This window comes from Salvelinus sp. IW2-2015, linkage group LG36, assembly GCF_002910315.2.
Source record: "Salvelinus sp. IW2-2015 linkage group LG36, ASM291031v2, whole genome shotgun sequence".
Classification (NCBI taxonomy): Eukaryota; Metazoa; Chordata; class Actinopteri; order Salmoniformes; family Salmonidae; genus Salvelinus; species Salvelinus sp. IW2-2015.
This window is the reverse complement of record NC_036875.1, coordinates 35,019,452-35,037,874: the sequence shown is the minus strand read 5'-3', so window position 1 is coordinate 35,037,874 and position 18,423 is coordinate 35,019,452. Positions and strand designations below refer to the sequence as shown.

Sequence of the window (18,423 nt, the reverse complement as noted above, 5' to 3'; positions counted from 1 at the left end):
CAAGTCCTCAACTGGCAGCTTCATTAAATAGTATCCCGCAAAACACCAGTCTCAACGTCAACAGTGAAGAGGCGACTCCGGGATGCTGGGCTTCCAGGCAGAGTTCCTCTGTCCAGTGTCTGTGTTATTTTGCCCATCTTAATCTTTACTTTTTCTTGGCCAGTCTGAGATATGGCTTTTTCTTTGCAACTCTGCCTAGAAGGCCTGGAACACGTCACCCTGCGACGAACCATCAAACAGGCAAAGCGTCAATACAGGGCTAAGATTGAATCATACTACACCGGCTCCGACGCTCGTCTTATGTGGCAGGGCTTGCAAACTATTACAGACTACAAAGGGAAGCACAGCCGCGAGCTGCCCAGTGATACGAGCCTACCAGACGAGCTCAATCACCTCTATGCTCGCTTCGAGGCAAGCAACACTGAGGCATGCATGAGAGCATCAGCGGTTCCGGACGACTGTGTGATCACGCTCTCCGTAGCCGACGTGAGTAAGACCTTTAAACAGGTCAACATACACAAGTCAGCAGGTCCAGACAGATTACCAGGACGTGTACTCATGCATGTGCTGACCAACTGGCAAGTGTCTTCACTGACATTTTCAACATGTCCCTGATTGAGTCTGTAATACCAACATGTTTCAAGCAGACCACCATAGTTCCTGTGCCCAAGAACACAAAGGTAACCTGCCTATATGACTACCGACCAGTAGCACTCACGTCTGTAGCCATGAAGTGCTTTGAAAGGTTGGTAATGGCTCACATCAACACCATTATCCCAGAAACCCTAGACCCACTCCAATTTGCATACCGCCCCAACAGATCCACAGATGATGCAATCTCTATCTATTGCACTCCACACTTCCCTTTCCCACCTGGACAAAAGGAACACCTACGAGAGAATGCTATTCATTGACTACAGCTCAGCGTTCAACACCATAGTGCCCTCAAAGCTCATCACTAAGCTAAGGATCCTGGGACTAAACACCTCCCTCTGCAACTGGATCCTGGACTTCCTGACGGGCCGCCCCCAGGTGGTGAGGGTAGGTAGCAACACATCTGCCACGCTGATCCTCAACACTGGAGCTCCCCAGGGGTGCGTACTCAGTCCCGTCCTGTACTCCCTGTTCACCCACGACTGCATGGCCATGCACGACTCCAACACCATCATTAAGTTTGCTGATGACACAACAGTGGTAGGCCTGATCACCGACAACAATGAGACAGCCTCCTCCAACCCCAACCCCTCTTTTTACGCTGCTGCTACTCTGTGTTTATCATATATGCATAGTCCCTTTAACTATACATTCATGTACATACTACCTCAATTGGGCCGACCAACCAGTGCTCCCGCACATTGGCTAACCGGGCAATCTGCATTGTGTCCCACCTCCCGCCAGCCCCTCCTTTTACGCTACTGCTACTCTCTGTTCATCATATATGCATAGTCACTTTAACCATACCTACATGTACATACTACCTCAATCAGCCTGACTAACCGGTGTCTGTATGTAGCCTCGCTACTRTTATAGCCTCGCTCGTCTTTTTACTGTTGTTTTATTTCTTTACCTACCTATTGTTCACCTAATACCTTTTTTGGACTATTGGTTAGAGGCTGTAAGTAAGCATTTCACTAAGGTTTACATCTGTTGTATTCAGCACACGTGACAAATACACTTTGATTTGATGGTTGCTGATAATGGGCCTCGGCAGATTTTCCATTTTAAAAAATATGCCATTTCCAGCTACAATAGTCATTTACAACATTAACAATGTCTACACTGTATTTCTGATCAACTTGATATTATTTTCATTATTATTTAATTAATATTGAATTATTATTCTTTTTTTTCTTTTTTTTTTCTTTCAGAAACAAGGACATTTCTAAGGGACCCCAAACTTTTGAACGGTAGTGTATATCTATAAAAAAGAGAGGAACAGAATGTGACAGGACACTCAGTGGAGAGCAGAGAAGTAGAGATGTTATGTGTTATCCGTACCTGACGGCTGCTAGCCGCACCTTGACGCTGGATTCTGACAGGCCGCTCACTATCCTGTCCATCATGTTCTCGGTCTCTGTGATCTGAGGAGGGAGAAACAGGAGCGGGGGGTTATGAGAAGCACACACACTTCTAAAAGAGGCTGGGTAGGGGTGGGTGTGTGTACTGTTGAAGTCACCTTCTTGCGGATGTCTTCATCGTTGGAGCCCAGTGAGGCGTACAGCTTGAAGGCAGCTTGCCTCAGCTCATGTGCGTGCTTCATGTCGTGATCCAACTACAGAAAAATACAAAAGGAAATTAACTATTTTTTTTTAGGTAAAAGAGATTTTGGTCCAAATGAAGGACTGTGGTGTTCTCTTCTCATGATGGTCACTGTTTTCTCTGCCTTGTAAGACTGCCTGGCTAGGTTCAATGACTATAGTCCAGTGTCTCACCCTCTTGATGTCAGCGATGGCGCTGACAGAGCTGGGGTATTTGAAGTAGTCAGCCAGCGTGGCCACTAGGTGGTCGGTTACACTGGCGATCCTCTGCAGCTCCACATCAGGCTCCATCAGGTATGCCAGGGTCTCTGCCCCCTCCACACGCTCCTCCAACAGACGCTCCTTACTGCACATCCTCACCAGGCACGGCAGGGTCTACAGACAGGGATGGAACCAGAGTTCTACATACAGGTTGGCAGTTGTTGGGATGACTCATGTACTGGAGGCAGCTCTGCAGCGTGGTCACTAGCTGGCACAGCCACAAAGTCAGAAATTCTGATTTTAACCCTAACCACACTGATAATCTTGTGCCAAACCCTAAACTTAAATTACCAAAAAGCTACATTTTGTTTCCATAAATGCTTTACATTATAGACAATTTTGACATTGCATTCTGGCCCATTTAGTGGAAAGCGCTCTGCCTCCAGGACAAGATCCATCCCAATAAAAGTCCACACACACACCAACATAGACAGGGCAGACTATACACACAATAGGCAGCATAGACTCAACACACATATCAGTTTTAGACTGAGTCGTTAGATTAGTGCACAATGGTACAAGCAAAATAGTATAATCACCTTTAAAACAATGCACCTGTCATCAGTTCTGATGGCTCCCGCTCGACACATGTATGTTAGACTGGGGGGGACAGAAAGAGAGAGAGGGAGAGAAATGTCACCTTCAGAAAGAAAAACACTACCGACACGTAACTTCAGTCCGCAGATTCACACCTACAGCACTTACGTCGACATGGTCAATCACAGCACACTTAGTTTAATAGTCAAGTGAAACACTCACCACTTGGCTGCTGTGAGCTGCATTTCAATGGGCTGATCCCTTTGCAACATTCTGACAAATACCTGAGAGAGCAGATCCCCATCAACAAGCACTGAGAACAGAGAGGAGAACATAGATTTGTATAGTAGCATCATAATACTATATTATCACCATCTGACAACATGTCTGTTACCATGACGATAACAATGTAATGGCAATAACAGAACACCTCTGACACAGAGTAAACAACACAACTGGAAGCTGTCCCAGTTAGGTCTCAGAGCAGGCAAGAATGAAAGAGAGGGAGAAAAAAGACAGAGAGGGAGGCAGGGAGAGAGAAATAAAAGGGAAAAGTAGTCTTACCATTCACCAATGTCATGGAGACCTGAATGTTCTCATAGGCCAGGACTGAGAAGCATTTTAATGCCTGCATACGTACCTGTATGGCATGAGAGAACCAAAGAAAGAGAGGTAGTGAGATAAAAGAGGGGGAAAGGGGAGTGAGAGGGTGAGAGAGAGTAGTGAGAGAGAGGGGGGAAAGGGGAGAGAGAGGTAGTGAGAGAGGGGGAAAGGGGAGAGAGAGGGTGAGAGAGAGTAGTGAGAAGAGGGGGGAAAAGGGAGAAGAGAGGGTGAGAGAAGTGGTAGAGAGAGGTAGAGAGAGGAGGGGGGAAAGGGGAGGAGAGAGAGGGTGAGAGAGGTGGTGAGAGAGGTAGAGAGAGAGGGGGGAAAGGGGAGCGAGAGGGTGAGAGAGGTAGTGAGATAAGAGGGGGGAAAGGGGGGAGAGAGAGGGTAAGACATGTTAATACATCTAAGGGTGAGAGATGGTTGAACTGAGACAATGGGTTTCAAACAGTACCTTATAGGAGGGAGAGATGAGCATGGGAGCAATGTTCTGGATCGCCCCGTGGTTAAACAGAACCGTCTGATGCTCTGGACTCTACAGAACACACACCCGCACATAACTGAGTCATTCCTCAGACAGACTAATTAACATGTCTTCTACTATATGACTGTTTTAAATGTGTACTGCTGTACTGACCTTGCAGCAGTGGGAGAAGATCTGGGTGGTGTAGTCCTGCGTCTGCGGAGACCGACTCAGCAGGGACATCAAGTGGGGAATCACAGTGGGGTCCTGAAGGAGACAGACACTGTTACTGTCCACACAGCTCAGAACACACGGCTCAGATGAGTGCTAGAGATAGCATGTTGTAATATTACATTACACCCCTATGAATGTGTTTCAGAGAACAAGTGACTAAGACTTACAGTGTAGAGCAGCTGCACTGGGGTGACTGGACTGATGAAGACTGTCCTGAGGCAGCGAAGACAAGCCTCGATGAAGATCAGGTCTGGACATACGAGACCTGCATATACACAGAGAGCATAGGTCACTGATACTTCAAATCAAATCACATTTTATTAGTCACATGCGCCGAATACAACAGGCATTTCACCTTACAGTGAAATGCTTACTTACAAGCCCCTAACCAACAATGCAGTTAAGAAAAATAAGTGTTAAGTAAAAAATTAAAATTAATAATTGTAATTGAAGAGCAGCAGTAAAATAACAGTAGCGAGGCGATATACAGGGGGTACCGGTACAGAGTCAATGTGCGGGGGCACCGGTTAGTTGAGGTAATATGTACATGTAGGTAGAGTTAAAGTGATAATGCATAGACAATAAACATAGTAGCAGCAGCGTAAAAGAGGGAGGGGGGACAATGCAAATAGTCTGGGTAGCCATTTGATTAGCTTTTCAGAAGTCTATGGCTTGTGGGTAGAAGCTGTTAATTAGCCTTTGGGACCTAAACTTGCAGCTCCGGTACCGCTTGCCATGCGGTAGCAGAGAGAACAGTCTACGACTAGGGTGGCTGGAGTCTGACAATTTTTAGGGCCTTCCTCTGACACCGCCTGGTATAGAGGTCCTGGATGGCAGGAAGCTTGGCCCCAGTGATGTATTGGGCCGTACGCACTACCCTCTATAGTGCCTTGCAGTCGGAGGCCGAGCAGTTGCCGTACCAGGCAGTGATGCCAGCAGTCAGGATGCTCTCGATGGTGCAGCTGTATAACTTTTTGAGGATCTGAGGACCCATGACAAATCTTTTCAGTCTCCTGAGGAGGAATAGGCTTTGTTTTCTCTCTTCACGACTGTCTTGGTGTGCTTGGACCATGTTAGATTGTTGGTGATGTGGACACCAAGGAACTTGAAACTCTCAATCTGCTCCACTACAGCCCCGTCGATGAGAATGGGGGCGTGCTAGGTCCTCCTTTTCCTGTAGTCCACAATGATCTCCTTAGTCTTGATCACGTTGAGGGAGAGGCTGTTGTCCTGGCACCACACTGTCAGGTCTCTGACCTCCTCCCTATAGGCTGTCTCATTGTTGTCAGTGATCAGGCCTACCACTGTTGTGTCATCAGCAAACTTAATGATGGTGTTGGAGTTGTGCCTGGCCATGCAGTCATGAGTGAACAGGGAGTACAGGAGAGGACTGAGCACGTACTCGTGGGGCCCCCGTGTTGAGGATCAGTGTGGCGGATGTGTTGTTACCTACCCTTACCACCTGGGGGGGCGGCCCGTCAGGAAGTCCAGGATCCAGTTGCAGAGGGAGGTGTTTAGTCCCAGGATCCTTAGCTTAGTGATGAGCTTTGAGGGCACTATGGTGTTGAACGCTGAGCTGTAGTCAATGAATAGCATTCTCTCGTAGGTGTTCCTTTTGTCCAGGTGGGAAAGGGAAGTGTGGAGTGCAATAGAGATTGCATCATCTGTGGATCTGTTGGGGCGGTATGCAAATTGGAGTGGGTCTAGGGTTTCTGGGATAATGGTGTTGATGTGAGCCATTACCAACCTTTCAAAGCACTTCATGGCTACAGACGTGAGTGCTACTGGTCGGTAGTCATATAGGCAGGTTACCTCAGTGTTCTTGGGCACAGGAACTATGGTGGTCTGCTTGAAACATGTTGGTATTACAGACTCAATCAGGGACAGGTTGAAAATGTCAGTGAAGACACTTGCCAGTTGGTCAGCGCATGCATGAGTACACGTCCTGGTAATCCGTCTGGCCCTGCGGCCTTGTGAATGTTGACCTGTTTAAAGGTTTTACTCACATCAGCTGTGGAGAGCGTGATCACACAGTCTTCCGGAACCGCTGATGCTCTCATGCATGCTTCAGTGTTGTTTGCCTCAATATGAGCATAGAAGTAATTTAACTCGTCTGGTAGGCTCGTGTCACTGGGCAGCTCGCGGCTGTGCTTCCCTTTACAATAATATTTTGAAGATAAATACACAACGCAGAGGATGAGAGGACAAGAGTACTAAACTAAATATAGTACTAATGGTCAATAGGGAATTGTCAATGTAAATAGGAGTTGGGTTTCAGTTCAACAGCTGTTTAAAATCTGTGGAATGTCACTCCTGAACTCAGAGCTACGTGCGTTACATTCCGTACATTGAGTCGGGAACAGAATAGTTGTTATTTGGCCATGTGGTACTGCAAGGACTTCTCATTGGTTAACCCCAGACTAGGGTGGGGGGTTATAAATGGGAGACTGAACATCTACCTCCCAGCACATGATCTTGATTTGTTCTTTTCAAATAAACCTATTTTTCTCCCCCTAATTTGCTTTGGAGTTTGTGTTATTGAAGAATAACATCAACATCAATTGCTAACACCTTTGTCGTCTGTAATAGTTTGCGAGCCCTGCCACATCCGATGAGCATCGGAGCCGGTGTAGTACGATTCAATCTTAGTCCTGTATTGATGCTTTGTCTATTTGATGGTTCGTCACAGGGCATAGCGGGATCTCTTATAAGCTTCCGGGTTAGAGTCCCGCTCCTTGCAAGCGGCAGCTCTACCCTTTAGCTCAGTGCGGATGTTGCCTGTAATCCATGGCTTCTGGTTGGGGTATGTACGTACAGTCACTGTGGAGACGACGTCATCAATGCACTTATTGACGAAGCCAGTGACTGATGTGGTGTACTCCTTAATGCCGGAAGAATCCCAGAACATATTACGGTCTGTGCTAGCAAAACAGTCCTGTAGCTTAGCATCTGCGTCATCTGACCACTTCTTTATTGACTGAGTCACTGGTGCTTCCTGCTTGAGTTTTTGCTTGTAAGCAGGAATCAGGAGGATAGAATTATGGTCAGATTTGCCAAATGGAGGGCGAGGGAGAGCTTTGTACACGTCTCTGTGTGTGGAGTAAAGGTGGTCTAGAGTTTTTTTCCCCTCTGGTTGCACGTTTAAAATACTGGTATAAATTAGGTAAAATAGATTTAAGTTTCCCTGCATTAAAGTCCACGGCCACTAGGAGCGTCGCCTCAGGATGAGCGTTTTCCTGTTTGCTTATGGCCGTATACAGCTCGTTGAGTGCGGTCTTAGTGTCAGCATCGGTTTGTGGTGGTCAATAGACAGCTACGAAGAATATAGATGAAAACTATTTTGGTAAAGAGTGTGTGGTCTACAGCTTATCATGAGATACTCTACCTCAGGCAAGCAAAACCTAGAGACTTACTTACTATTAGATTTTGTGCACCAGCTGTTGTTTACAAATATACACAGACCGCCACCCCTTGTCTTACCGGAGGCTGCTGTTCTATCCTGCCGATAGTGTAAAACCCGCCAGCTGTATGTTATTCATGTCGTCGTTCAGCCACGACTCTGTGAAACATAACATATTACAGTTTTTAATGTCCCGTTGGTAGGATATACGTGATTGTAGTCCGTCTATTTTGTTATCCAATGATTGTACGTTGGCTAATAAGACCGATGGTAAAGGCAGATTACCCACTCGCCGTCGGATCCTTACAAGGCACCCCGACCTACGTCCCCGATATCCCTGTTTCTTTCTCCTGCGAATGACGTCCGACTCGTTAAAGAAAAAATCTTCTTCCAGTACGGGGTGAGTAATCGCTGGCCTGATATCTAGAATCTCTTTTCAGTCATACGAGACGGTCGCAGAAACATTATGTACAAAATAAGTTACAAATAACGTGAAAAAAACACACTCAATAGCACAGTTGGTTAGGAGACCGTAAACGGCAGCCATCTCCTCCGGCGCCATTATCTGTTCGTTGTTTCCCTATTGTATGCAGTGTGTGTGTGTGTGTGTGTGTGTGTGTGTACCTTGCAGCAAAGCAGGGATGATGTGACAGTCCACCAGGGACTTGATGTTGTTCTCGGTGCCCATGGCCAGACTGCCCAGCACCACCACACACTCTGTACTCAGCACCACCGCACACTCTGTACTCAGCACCACCGCACACTCTGTACTCAGCTCTGAGTCCAGCACCACCGCACCCTCTGTCCTCAGCTCTGAGCCCAGCACCACCGCACCCTCTGTCCTCAGCTCTGAGGCCAGCACCACCGCACCCTCTGTCCTCAGTTCTGAGCCCAGCACCTCTGTCCTCAGCTCAGAGCTGGATAAGCCCTGCTGGAGCAGGTACAGTAACCTGGGGGGAAGGAGGGACAGACTCCGTGAGAGAGAAAAAAAAGAAGACAGGGAAAGCAGGAAAAGAGGGGAGGTGAGAGAGGAGAAAGAAGGTAAGAGGGAAAGCGAGAGATACCTGGGCACAGCTCCCAGGACAATCAGGTTGGTTTTCTGTTTGTTGTTTCCGATGACAGCATTCTTCATGTCACTGTGAACACACACACACACACGTGTGGAGCTCCCTCAGCATGTTACTAACAGCCACAATAACGACACTTGTCATAGTTCATCCACAGTATAATTCATATCACCAGCGCTAAACAAGTCTAAACACTAGGGCTAACGTCTACAGGCTCAACTGAGAAACATCAGTGCTGCTCAAGCTTAGTAACTTATTGCTTTGAGAGGATAGAATACTGATTATAAACTGGGTGGTTTGAGCCCTGAATGCTGATTGGATGAATGCCGTGGTATATCAGATCGTATACCATGTGTATGACAAAACATTACATTTTTACTGCCCTAATTATGTTGGTAACCAGTTTATAATAGCAATAAGGCACGTCAGGGTTTGTTGTATATGGCCTGTATACCATGGCTAAGGGCTGTATCCAGACACTCCGCGTTGCGTCGTGCATAAGAACAGCCCTTAGCCGATGAGACCCTATAGAACATAATGCATGCGATATAAAGATACTAGTAGTTAATGGAATGAAATAGCCATGAGCTGGCGGGGGCCAGTGGAAAAGAACAGCTGCACCAGTCAGGTAGCGATGCGGCCAGCTGCCTAAAACCGTAACCAGAGCTGGGCCTCGGAGTAAAAAATAAAGATGAAGCAGACTGACTGATCACACACAGGTCATACAGCCAGCCACATGTAAACAAAGTGGTCTAAGCAGCTCTCACTGAGCTCACACTGGGCATGCTCACATTGCACTCAAACAACCAATCACTGACAGACAGCTCCCTCCAGAGCACCAAGAGCTACCTGCTCAATGGGCATTCAGACTTGCACAAGGACAGACACAGAGGCTATGTCCCAAATGGCACCCTATTTCCCATAAGGCTCTGGTCAAAAGTAGTGCACTAAGTAGAGGAAAGGGTGCCATTTGGGATGCAAACAAAGAGGGACAGTGACAGGACAAATATAAAATGTTCCTATAGTAAGACATAGGCTAATACAACACAAGGTCATGTAAATTATAATGTACTTACATGACTCCCTGCAGCACTTTCTGTGGATCGGGGTGGAACAGCCGGTCAACATAATGGCGGCTGGTGGCTGTGACCTCCTGCATGGTGACACGAGAGAGAACAACAGTGAGTCGGTGCTGGCCTCCCTCCTCATCCCACCGCTGACACCAACCACACACACACACACACACACTCCGCAGTCAGGACTGGTCTGGGCCAGACAGATACACCATCCCAGAAAAGCTCCTCCTAACTGTACGACAGGCGCTAGGCTACTCTCGTCAAGCTGTAAACTCATCCAGAGCACGAGACGGTCGTATGTCACTTAATACCTTTATCATCGAGTGGTGGGGACTGTCCAGAACTTTCCGCACTACTCACGATGTGAAATACACTACATGACTAAAAGTATGTGGACACCTGGGCCCAAATTCACAAACTCTTAACAAGAAACGTCTTCTTAAATGCAATTTTTTCCTTAAGAAACTTCTTACGTTTTTTCGTAAGTAGTGTTTTGTGAATCCAACCCCTGCTCGTCAAACATCTCATTACAAAATCATGGGCATTAATATGGAGTTGGTCCCCCCTTTCCTGCTATAACAGCCACCAATCTTCTGGGAAGGCTTTCCACTAGATGTTGGAACATTGCTCCGGGGACTTGCTTCCATTCAGCCATAAGAGCATTAGTGATGTCGGGCACTGATTTTGGGCCTGGCTCGCAGTTGGCGTTCCAATATTTACTTTTCTTATTTTTTCTTAACAACAAATCAATACAAAAAGTACATGGGAACACAAGTATATATAAAGAATATAAAAAGGACATTTGGGCTAGGGGCGGGGATAGGGGATACAATATCACATTACACAAGTACCTTAAAGGACATACACACGTTTATAATTCTGGAGTTTTAATTGTCTTAAAATATAGTTCAATTTCTTTTTGCAAGGTAATAAAATGTGGTGTTTTGTTTGTAAATGTATATTTGTGAATATGAAATTTGGCCAAAAGAGTAATGAAATTAATTACATGAAATAGTTTCAACTTATTTCTATCGTAAGTAAAGAATCCAAGCAGTACATCTCTCCATAATAGTGTCAAATCTTCATAAATGTGTTCAATTATAACTCTACTGATGTCTTGCCACAGATTCCTTACATGAATACAATGCCAAAAAAGACGCAACACTGTTTCTGGGTGGTAATTACAAAAGGTACAATTTGAATTGGTGTTTTTCATATAGTGGTTGGAAGGATAATATTTATGCATAATTTTTTAATAAACTTCCTTAAGGATCGGACCCTGTTTTTTCCAAATCTCGCCTAAAATTACATACCCAAATATAACTGCCTGTAGCTCAGGACCTGAAGCAAGGATATGTATATTCTTGATACCATTTCAAATCAAAACAAATTTTATTGGTCACATACACATCCAAAGGACACACTTTGAAGTTTGTGGAATTGTGAAATTAATGTAGGAGAATATAACACATTAGATCTGGTAAGAGACAATACAAAGAAAAAAGTGTTTTTTTGTGTTTTTTTTGTTCCATCATCTTTGAAATGCAAGAGAAAAGCCACAATGTATTATTCCAGCTTAGGCACAATTTATATTTTGGCCACTAGATGCCAGCAGTGTATGTGTAAAGTTTTAGTTTCCTGCATGATAACTTAAATCTCAAGCCATCTTACTAACGTTAACTTTATAAAGTTGTGGCACTAACAATAACATATCGATATGTTAGTGCCACTGAATGAATTTAAAATATTGATGGGAGACTGTTACAGAGGAGTGTAAATGCTTTTTTACGCTTCGAACACACCGACTGCGTCATTGCGTTTCGATACACCAGAAGTACATTCATTTCCAATGGAACGCTGCATTTGCCTTGCAGCATTGCGTTGCAGAGGCAGTTGCAGTGCGTTCTGTGTGGTGCATACGTTCGATAAATCGAACGTATGCATCAAATTGTATGAGTGAACTTGACAGAAAGTAGCAAAATATGAATGTCGTTTTTTTTTTGCATACACATTCAGTAAAAATTTGTGATTACATAAAAACAGTTTGATTGCATAATTTCTTTACATTTTTTATAAATTTATTTGCCAAGTATATTATTTATTCGATGATATCCTCAAATTAATTGTGAGAGCCTATAATATAATTTCCCTCCAAAATGCAGTTTTGGAGCGAAATGCAATAATAAATAGTAAAGATAGGCAGAGTAGGCTCTTTCAACAATGAGACCAACGTTGAGGAAGGTGGTCTTGATCGCGCTGTTGGGCCGGGACCAGCCCCGCCGAAAGCGCAGGTCTGTGTGGGTCTGCTAGCTAACGCTAACTAGCCACATCTAGCACAAGCTCACTACTAAACTGACCTGGCAATCCTACTATCGTGGACACTTGTCTCCAAGCAGCATTTTGTGTGTTTATGTCCCTGTAGCTGTCAGCAGTTGTGTCAAAAAGACACGGTTTTGAAGATACTGCGAAAATTATTCTCTCCTCCATGTGTCCAACCGCATGCGACCATTTGCAAAAAGTACCTGCATCAGTATAGTTGCCTAGCTGCGCAAAATGTTATGCAGCAGTGATGCAATGACGCAGTCGGTGTGTTCGAAGCGTTAGGCTGGATCAGGTTGTATGTTTTAATTCTGTAATGTATTGATTTTTGCTGCCTTCTTGGCCAGGTCTCCCTTGAAAAAGAGACTCTGGGTCTCAATAGGCTTTTCCTGGTTAAATAAAAGTTTTTTTATTTTAAATTTAATAAGGCAAACCCAGCGTTTCATTGGAAATGAATGTAATTCTGGTGTACCAAAATGCAATGACGCTGTCGGTGTGTTCGAAGCGTAAGCAAAGTGCTAACTTTAAAGTTTTAAAAAGTTGACAGTAGCGTCTCGATCACAAAACTGACAGCAGTTGGCACCGACAGCATCATTTCATTTTGGTACACCAGAATTACATTAATATCCAATGAAACACTGTGTTTGCCTTGCAGTGGCAGTGCGTTCATTGTAGTGCATAATTGCATTTATCGAACGTATGCGTTAAACTGCATGCGTAACACCACTTGACAGAAATGGTAGCAGAACGTGAATGTTGAACTTTTGTGGCATACATATCCAGATGATGCTGCGTACTATTTTGCACAAAAACGCTGTCGGTGTGATCGAAGCGTAACGCCCAGGAAGCTCAGATTCAAACTCCCATTTACCAGCTCTGCAAGCGTTATAATGTCAAAATACGTTCGTTTACACCAAATATGGAGTTTCGCTGTACTTTCAAAAATCGTCTAAAGATAAAATGTACAAACAACCGGGGAAAAAATCCTCTTCGGCACCTCCAATGTATTGAGCTGTTCTAGACTTCCAACCTGTGCGTGGCAGTAATGAGTGATTTTCAGATAGCAGTTGAACCAGTGTCTATGTAACTAGAGTAACTATGGTTATTTACAGGTAGCCAATTAGCTAACTAACTAGCGGTTGGTTCCAGTTAACTAGCATAACCTTTTGATTGTATCGTTAACGTTTTGTGCAATAAAGTTGTTAGCTACAGGTTTGGGATTTTTCATTTTAATTGGATTCACATAAAATGTGTCACCGGTTGCTAACTAACTCATTCCGGGTGACAATCGGGAGACCGCCCTTGCTAGCTAGCTAGATACAGTACATGTTGCAAAGCCTGTGCTAGCTAGCTAGCAGCAACTTCAGTGCATGTCGTCAAAGACATTGCTATTGATGAGACACACAAAAAGCGTTTCACTATCCAATGTACTGAATAATGCACGGAAAACGTTAGTATTTATTTCATAGTATAAGTGGGACACTCACAGATAACACGCTGATGCGGAGAGGGGACTCCAACAAGCACGCCATCTCTTCCCCTGTCGAGCGCCCCAATCGGAGCAGCACTTTACGAATACTCCGCCCTCCAAACCAGCTGCTCAGATTTAAAAAGTAAATATAGCTTAATCACCCAACCCTTCAGAATAAGTTAGTATACCATGGGTTATGTGGAGTTAATATGCGTGTCTTTGGTCTGTTTGAGCCACAAATAACGTTTCCTTTTCTAATGAAACTAGTATTTATATTTACCAACTGGCTACATTGTAGATGATCGAATGTCAATTTGTAAATCAACTCAATCAAGTACATTTTGCTTCTAAACGCGCAGGTTTGACATTGAAGCATGGCTGATTAAGACATATGTTTGTTATAAGCATTAATGTGCATACAACAAATATTTGTATTCATAAAGAAGTGCTGGTATTAGGAAGTATTACAGTTCGGGATATTGTATAGGTGTTTGACTATTTGTAAATTATTTTGATTGTGGAAAGTGCTACCTACGAATCCATCAGTCGATTTACTTTGGTGAATGTTTGAGCATGCGCTGAGGTCAAACTACGCAGAGGTGGGAAAAACGTTCGAGTCATACATTTTGGTTGAGATAAACAGAACAAACCAACATAACCATGGTGGCTAGTTAGCTAACTCTATCGTAACTTCAAAGTGCAAAAGGCGAGAAACAATTGAACATGTTAGTTAGATTTGACTAGTGATTGCATTGCATGTATCTCTTAGCCAGGACAAGTCTACAACCCCGGACAGCGGACGTGTGATAGCTAGCAGTTATCTACAGGAGCTAGTAGCAATCAATTAACACAAATTATTGAGCTAATATGCTAACTTGCTACATTGTATTTTATTCAATTATATAATTGTCTTCCTCATCATATAATTCAGCTCAGCACAGAAAAATAATACCCTTACGGGAGTCTACAGCCAATCATCAGCCATGAAAATAGCTGTGGAAGGGTGTTGCCATGGAGAGCTGGATAAGATCTATGAGACGATTGGCTACCTGGAGCAGAAGGAGGGGGTGAAGGTAGACCTGCTGCTGTGTTGTGGAGACTTCCAGGCTGTGAGGAACGAGGGGGACATGAAGTGCATGGCTGTGCCGCAAAAGTACAGGCAGATGCAGACCTTCTACAAGTTAGTACCTTCCTATCACCTCTGCTCTCTCTCGTTCTCTCTCTAATGTAGGGCCAGGAGTTTTTCCTGACCCACGCATGACCTGATCCTGGAAAAACTCTAGACCCTACCTTACTCTGAGAGATAGATGGCTGTTAACCCCTATGGCTTTAGATGCCATAGGAATCAACAGCCAGGTGGGTTAAATTGGTTAAGCCCAACCCTGTCAGTACTACTTATGGTTCCTTTAGTTTAAGGGACAATCTGTTGTATTTCTGATGGTTGTATCTTGGTTTGTGCAGGTACTACTCTGGAGAGAAGGCGGCTCCGGTCCTGACTATCTTCATCGGTGGGAATCACGAGGCCTCCAACCATCTCCAGGAGCTTCCGTACGGGGGCTGGGTGGCTCCCAATATCTACTACATGGGTAAGACCTTACCTTCACACTCTGGCTACAAAGCTAAAACGCATATTACAAGTTCCACGGATTGCCCTCTCAAGGCCACTTGTCAATCAGGAAATTCGGGAGCTTTCACTTGCCTGAATGTGCATCCAATAACAACAGTGTATATGGTCTTCCATCAGGTTACGCTGGCGTTGTGCGCTACAAAGGAGTAAGGATAGGTGGCTTGTCTGGAATCTTCAAAGGGCATGATTACAGGAAAGGTGAGGTCAGAAAGCTCTAGTAGATATGTTCTCCTGTCTCTGCAAATGTGTTGCAGCTCAACTGTCTTTAAAATGTAATCAATGCTCTTTTTTTCAGGACATTATGAGTTCCCTCCATATAACCCAGAAACTCTACGCAGTGTTTACCACATCAGGAACATCGATGTCTTCAAAATCAAACAGGTGACTACCACTCACAGGGTTAATACGTCATATGTCCCCCTATTATTATCATATGTCATATTATGTCCCCCCTATTTTACCACTAGATCCAGATGCCTGTGGATGTCTTTCTGACCCATGACTGGCCTCGTGGAATCTACCATTACGGCAGCACGGGGGAGCTGCTGAGGAAGAAGAAGTTCCTGAGGCAGGAGGTGGAGTCCAACACACTGGGTAGTCCTGCAGCAGCAGAGCTCCTGGCCCACCTGCAGCCTAACTACTGGTTCTCTGCGCACCTCCACGTCAAGTTCGCTGCCCTAATGCAGCACCCGGTGAGCTGAACTGAAGACCGTTGAGAGAGAGACTGCTGTGCATATTCAAAGTTTGGATTCTTTCTGATTAATTAGAATTTAAGATTCTTTGATTGTCGCAGGATGTGTTGATTCAGCACCAACATTGACATATTCCCACACCAACATCTTCTTTCTCCTGATTGTATATCTAATGTATGTGCTGCTAGATCACATAACTGATATTGTCTATGCAGCACTGGTTATATCACTGCTCTGTTTGTCTCTTTAGGCCAAAGTTGATGCTGCCCCCCGCACTACCAAATTCCTCTCACTGGATAAGTGCCTTCCATACAGGGACTTCCTACAGGTGAGGGTGATATAGAGAGAGGGTGCTGACATAGATGTGAAGGGATTATGTTCTGGTTTCAGAGATCCAGATTAAACCTACTTTTGAATGGAGAATCTGTTCATATTGGTCTGTGAAACAGCTTGTCTTATTTTGGGCTAGTATTTGCTATAGGCGTGTTCTCTGTAGTGCATGTCTGAGTTGATGCTGACTTGTAGGGTGTGTGTTTCAGATCGTAGAGGTAGCAGACAGACCAGGATCGTCCCAGGGTCTGGAGTATGATCCAGAGTGGCTGGCCATCCTCAAAGCTACAGACAGTCTGCAGACTGTCAGCCCTAATTACTGGAACCCCCCGCAGAACAACGGCTTGCACACAAGGTCAGACTTTCTCTCACTGGCTCTCACATACTAAACACGCCTCTCTCACTGGCACTCCCATACTAAACACACCTCTCTCTCTCTTTCTCACTGGCTCTCTCACATACTACACACATCTCTCTCTTTCTCACTGGCTCTCTCACATACTACACACACCTCTCTCTCTCTTTCTCACTGGCTCTCTCACATACTACACACACCTCTTTCTCACTGGCTCTCTCACATACTACACACACCTCTCTCTCTCTTTCTCACTGGCTCTCTCACATACTACACACACCTCTCTCTCTCTTTCTCACTGGCTCTCTCACATACTACACACACACCTCTCTTACTTACTCATTCACTCAATCAATCTATCTTTTTTTGTCGCTATCTCTCTCACGCACACACACATTAAATCCTGCTATCTCACATACATACACTGCACACATGCATACATACACACCATCCCTCACTTACGCATGCACCCCCACACACACGTGTAATGTGCTGCTCATGATCTCTGTGTCTACCTACTTCTGTATGTTGTCTAGGTGGGACTTCAGTGCTTCTGAGGCAGCCATGATGGAGGCTGTGGGTGACCTGGGGGGTGAACTGTCCATCCCTGACAACTTCTGCCTGACCGTGCCAGCCTATGACCCTGCCCGGCCACAGCCCCATGCCCACCCCAGCTACAGCACCAACCCGCAGACCACCGAGCTCTGTGCCACCCTGGGTCTCAGAGACATCTATGCCCAGGTTGGGCAGGGAGGGTATGGGGGCCAGATAGGCACAGGCGCCCCAGAGCTGGAGGATGATGAAGTCCAGAGTGGAGATGAACCCAGTGAGTACCCTAGTGACACCTCAGGCCTGTCCAGCTCCTACAACCCTGATGAGATCACCATAGAGGATGAGTGGGAGGAGGAGGAGGAGGGAGGAGAGAAAGAGGGAAGGGGGAAGAGCCCTGATGCAGTGGTCCCAGAGGGGGAAGCAGGAGGGAGACGGGACTCGGGGCCCCCCTCTAGAGAGCTGCCCCCCAGCCGCATGGTTCTGACCATGCCTGAGCCCAAATCAGACCCCGCTCCTCCCTCACGCCTGTCCCTCAACCTGCCTCCTCCCTCTCACTCCTCACCCCCGGAAAGGGAGGAGCCCCACGTCCGGATCCCTAAGCGCACCAGTGGGGAGACGGGGGAACCTATCAGTACAGGCAGCACCCCTAGGATCAAACGCAGGAACCAGGTCATCTACACTGCAGTGGACGATGACGAGAGTGAGGACTAGGGCTGGAACTTGACCCAGGTTTCAGGGGGAAGTCAGTGGGAACTGTTGTCAAATAGAAGATTCTTATTAACCCTTTTTATATTGATATTGTCCGTCAATGCAAACCTATTGTCCTTCTTCAATGCAAACCAACAGAGATGGTTTTTTTTAGTATAGGGAGAGTGGAGAATCCCATGATGGAAATGTATTTTTTTAAGTCTGTTCAGTTCCTTTTTTTAAATTATGAAATTATAAAGAAAGTTGTGATTTTAAGAAGAAAAATAACAAGTTGAATTTCAGATGAGGCACACTGTTTCCTCCGTAGTTTTCCAGGTTGGGTCAACTTCAAAAGGGCTGTGTTGGAAAACAAGAAAAGGTTGTTAACGTGAATGTTTGTACACCAAATAGTCATAAACCAATTTTGAACATTAACCTCATGACATCTTTACTTTACTTTAGCCAGAAGTAAAATTCTTGCAAAAGTTTAA

The 18,423-nt window shown here is 45.2% G+C and overlaps 1 protein-coding gene and 1 pseudogene across 4 annotated transcripts; one reads left to right on the top strand and one right to left on the bottom strand.

Annotated features, from left to right (window-relative positions):
* LOC111959679 (armadillo repeat-containing protein 8-like) overlaps window positions 1-13,789 on the bottom strand; it is a 25,038-nt pseudogene extending 11,249 nt beyond the window's left edge.
* dbr1 (debranching RNA lariats 1) lies at window positions 13,719-18,423 on the top strand. Of its 4 annotated transcripts, none has more exons than XM_023981422.2 (9): window positions 13,719-13,831; window positions 14,621-14,869; window positions 15,151-15,275; window positions 15,434-15,514; window positions 15,612-15,697; window positions 15,784-16,008; window positions 16,259-16,336; window positions 16,548-16,693; window positions 17,230-18,423. In XM_023981422.2, exons 1-9 carry the CDS (start codon window positions 13,719-13,721, stop codon window positions 17,954-17,956), a joined length of 1,830 nt encoding a protein of 609 aa, XP_023837190.1. In that variant the 3' UTR covers window positions 17,957-18,423. The 4 variants fall into 4 exon arrangements, with proteins under 4 accessions (XP_023837190.1, XP_023837193.1, XP_023837191.1 ...); XM_023981425.2 differs by lacking the exon at window positions 13,719-13,831 and adding an exon at window positions 13,883-14,048; XM_023981423.1 differs by lacking the exon at window positions 13,719-13,831 and adding an exon at window positions 14,055-14,288.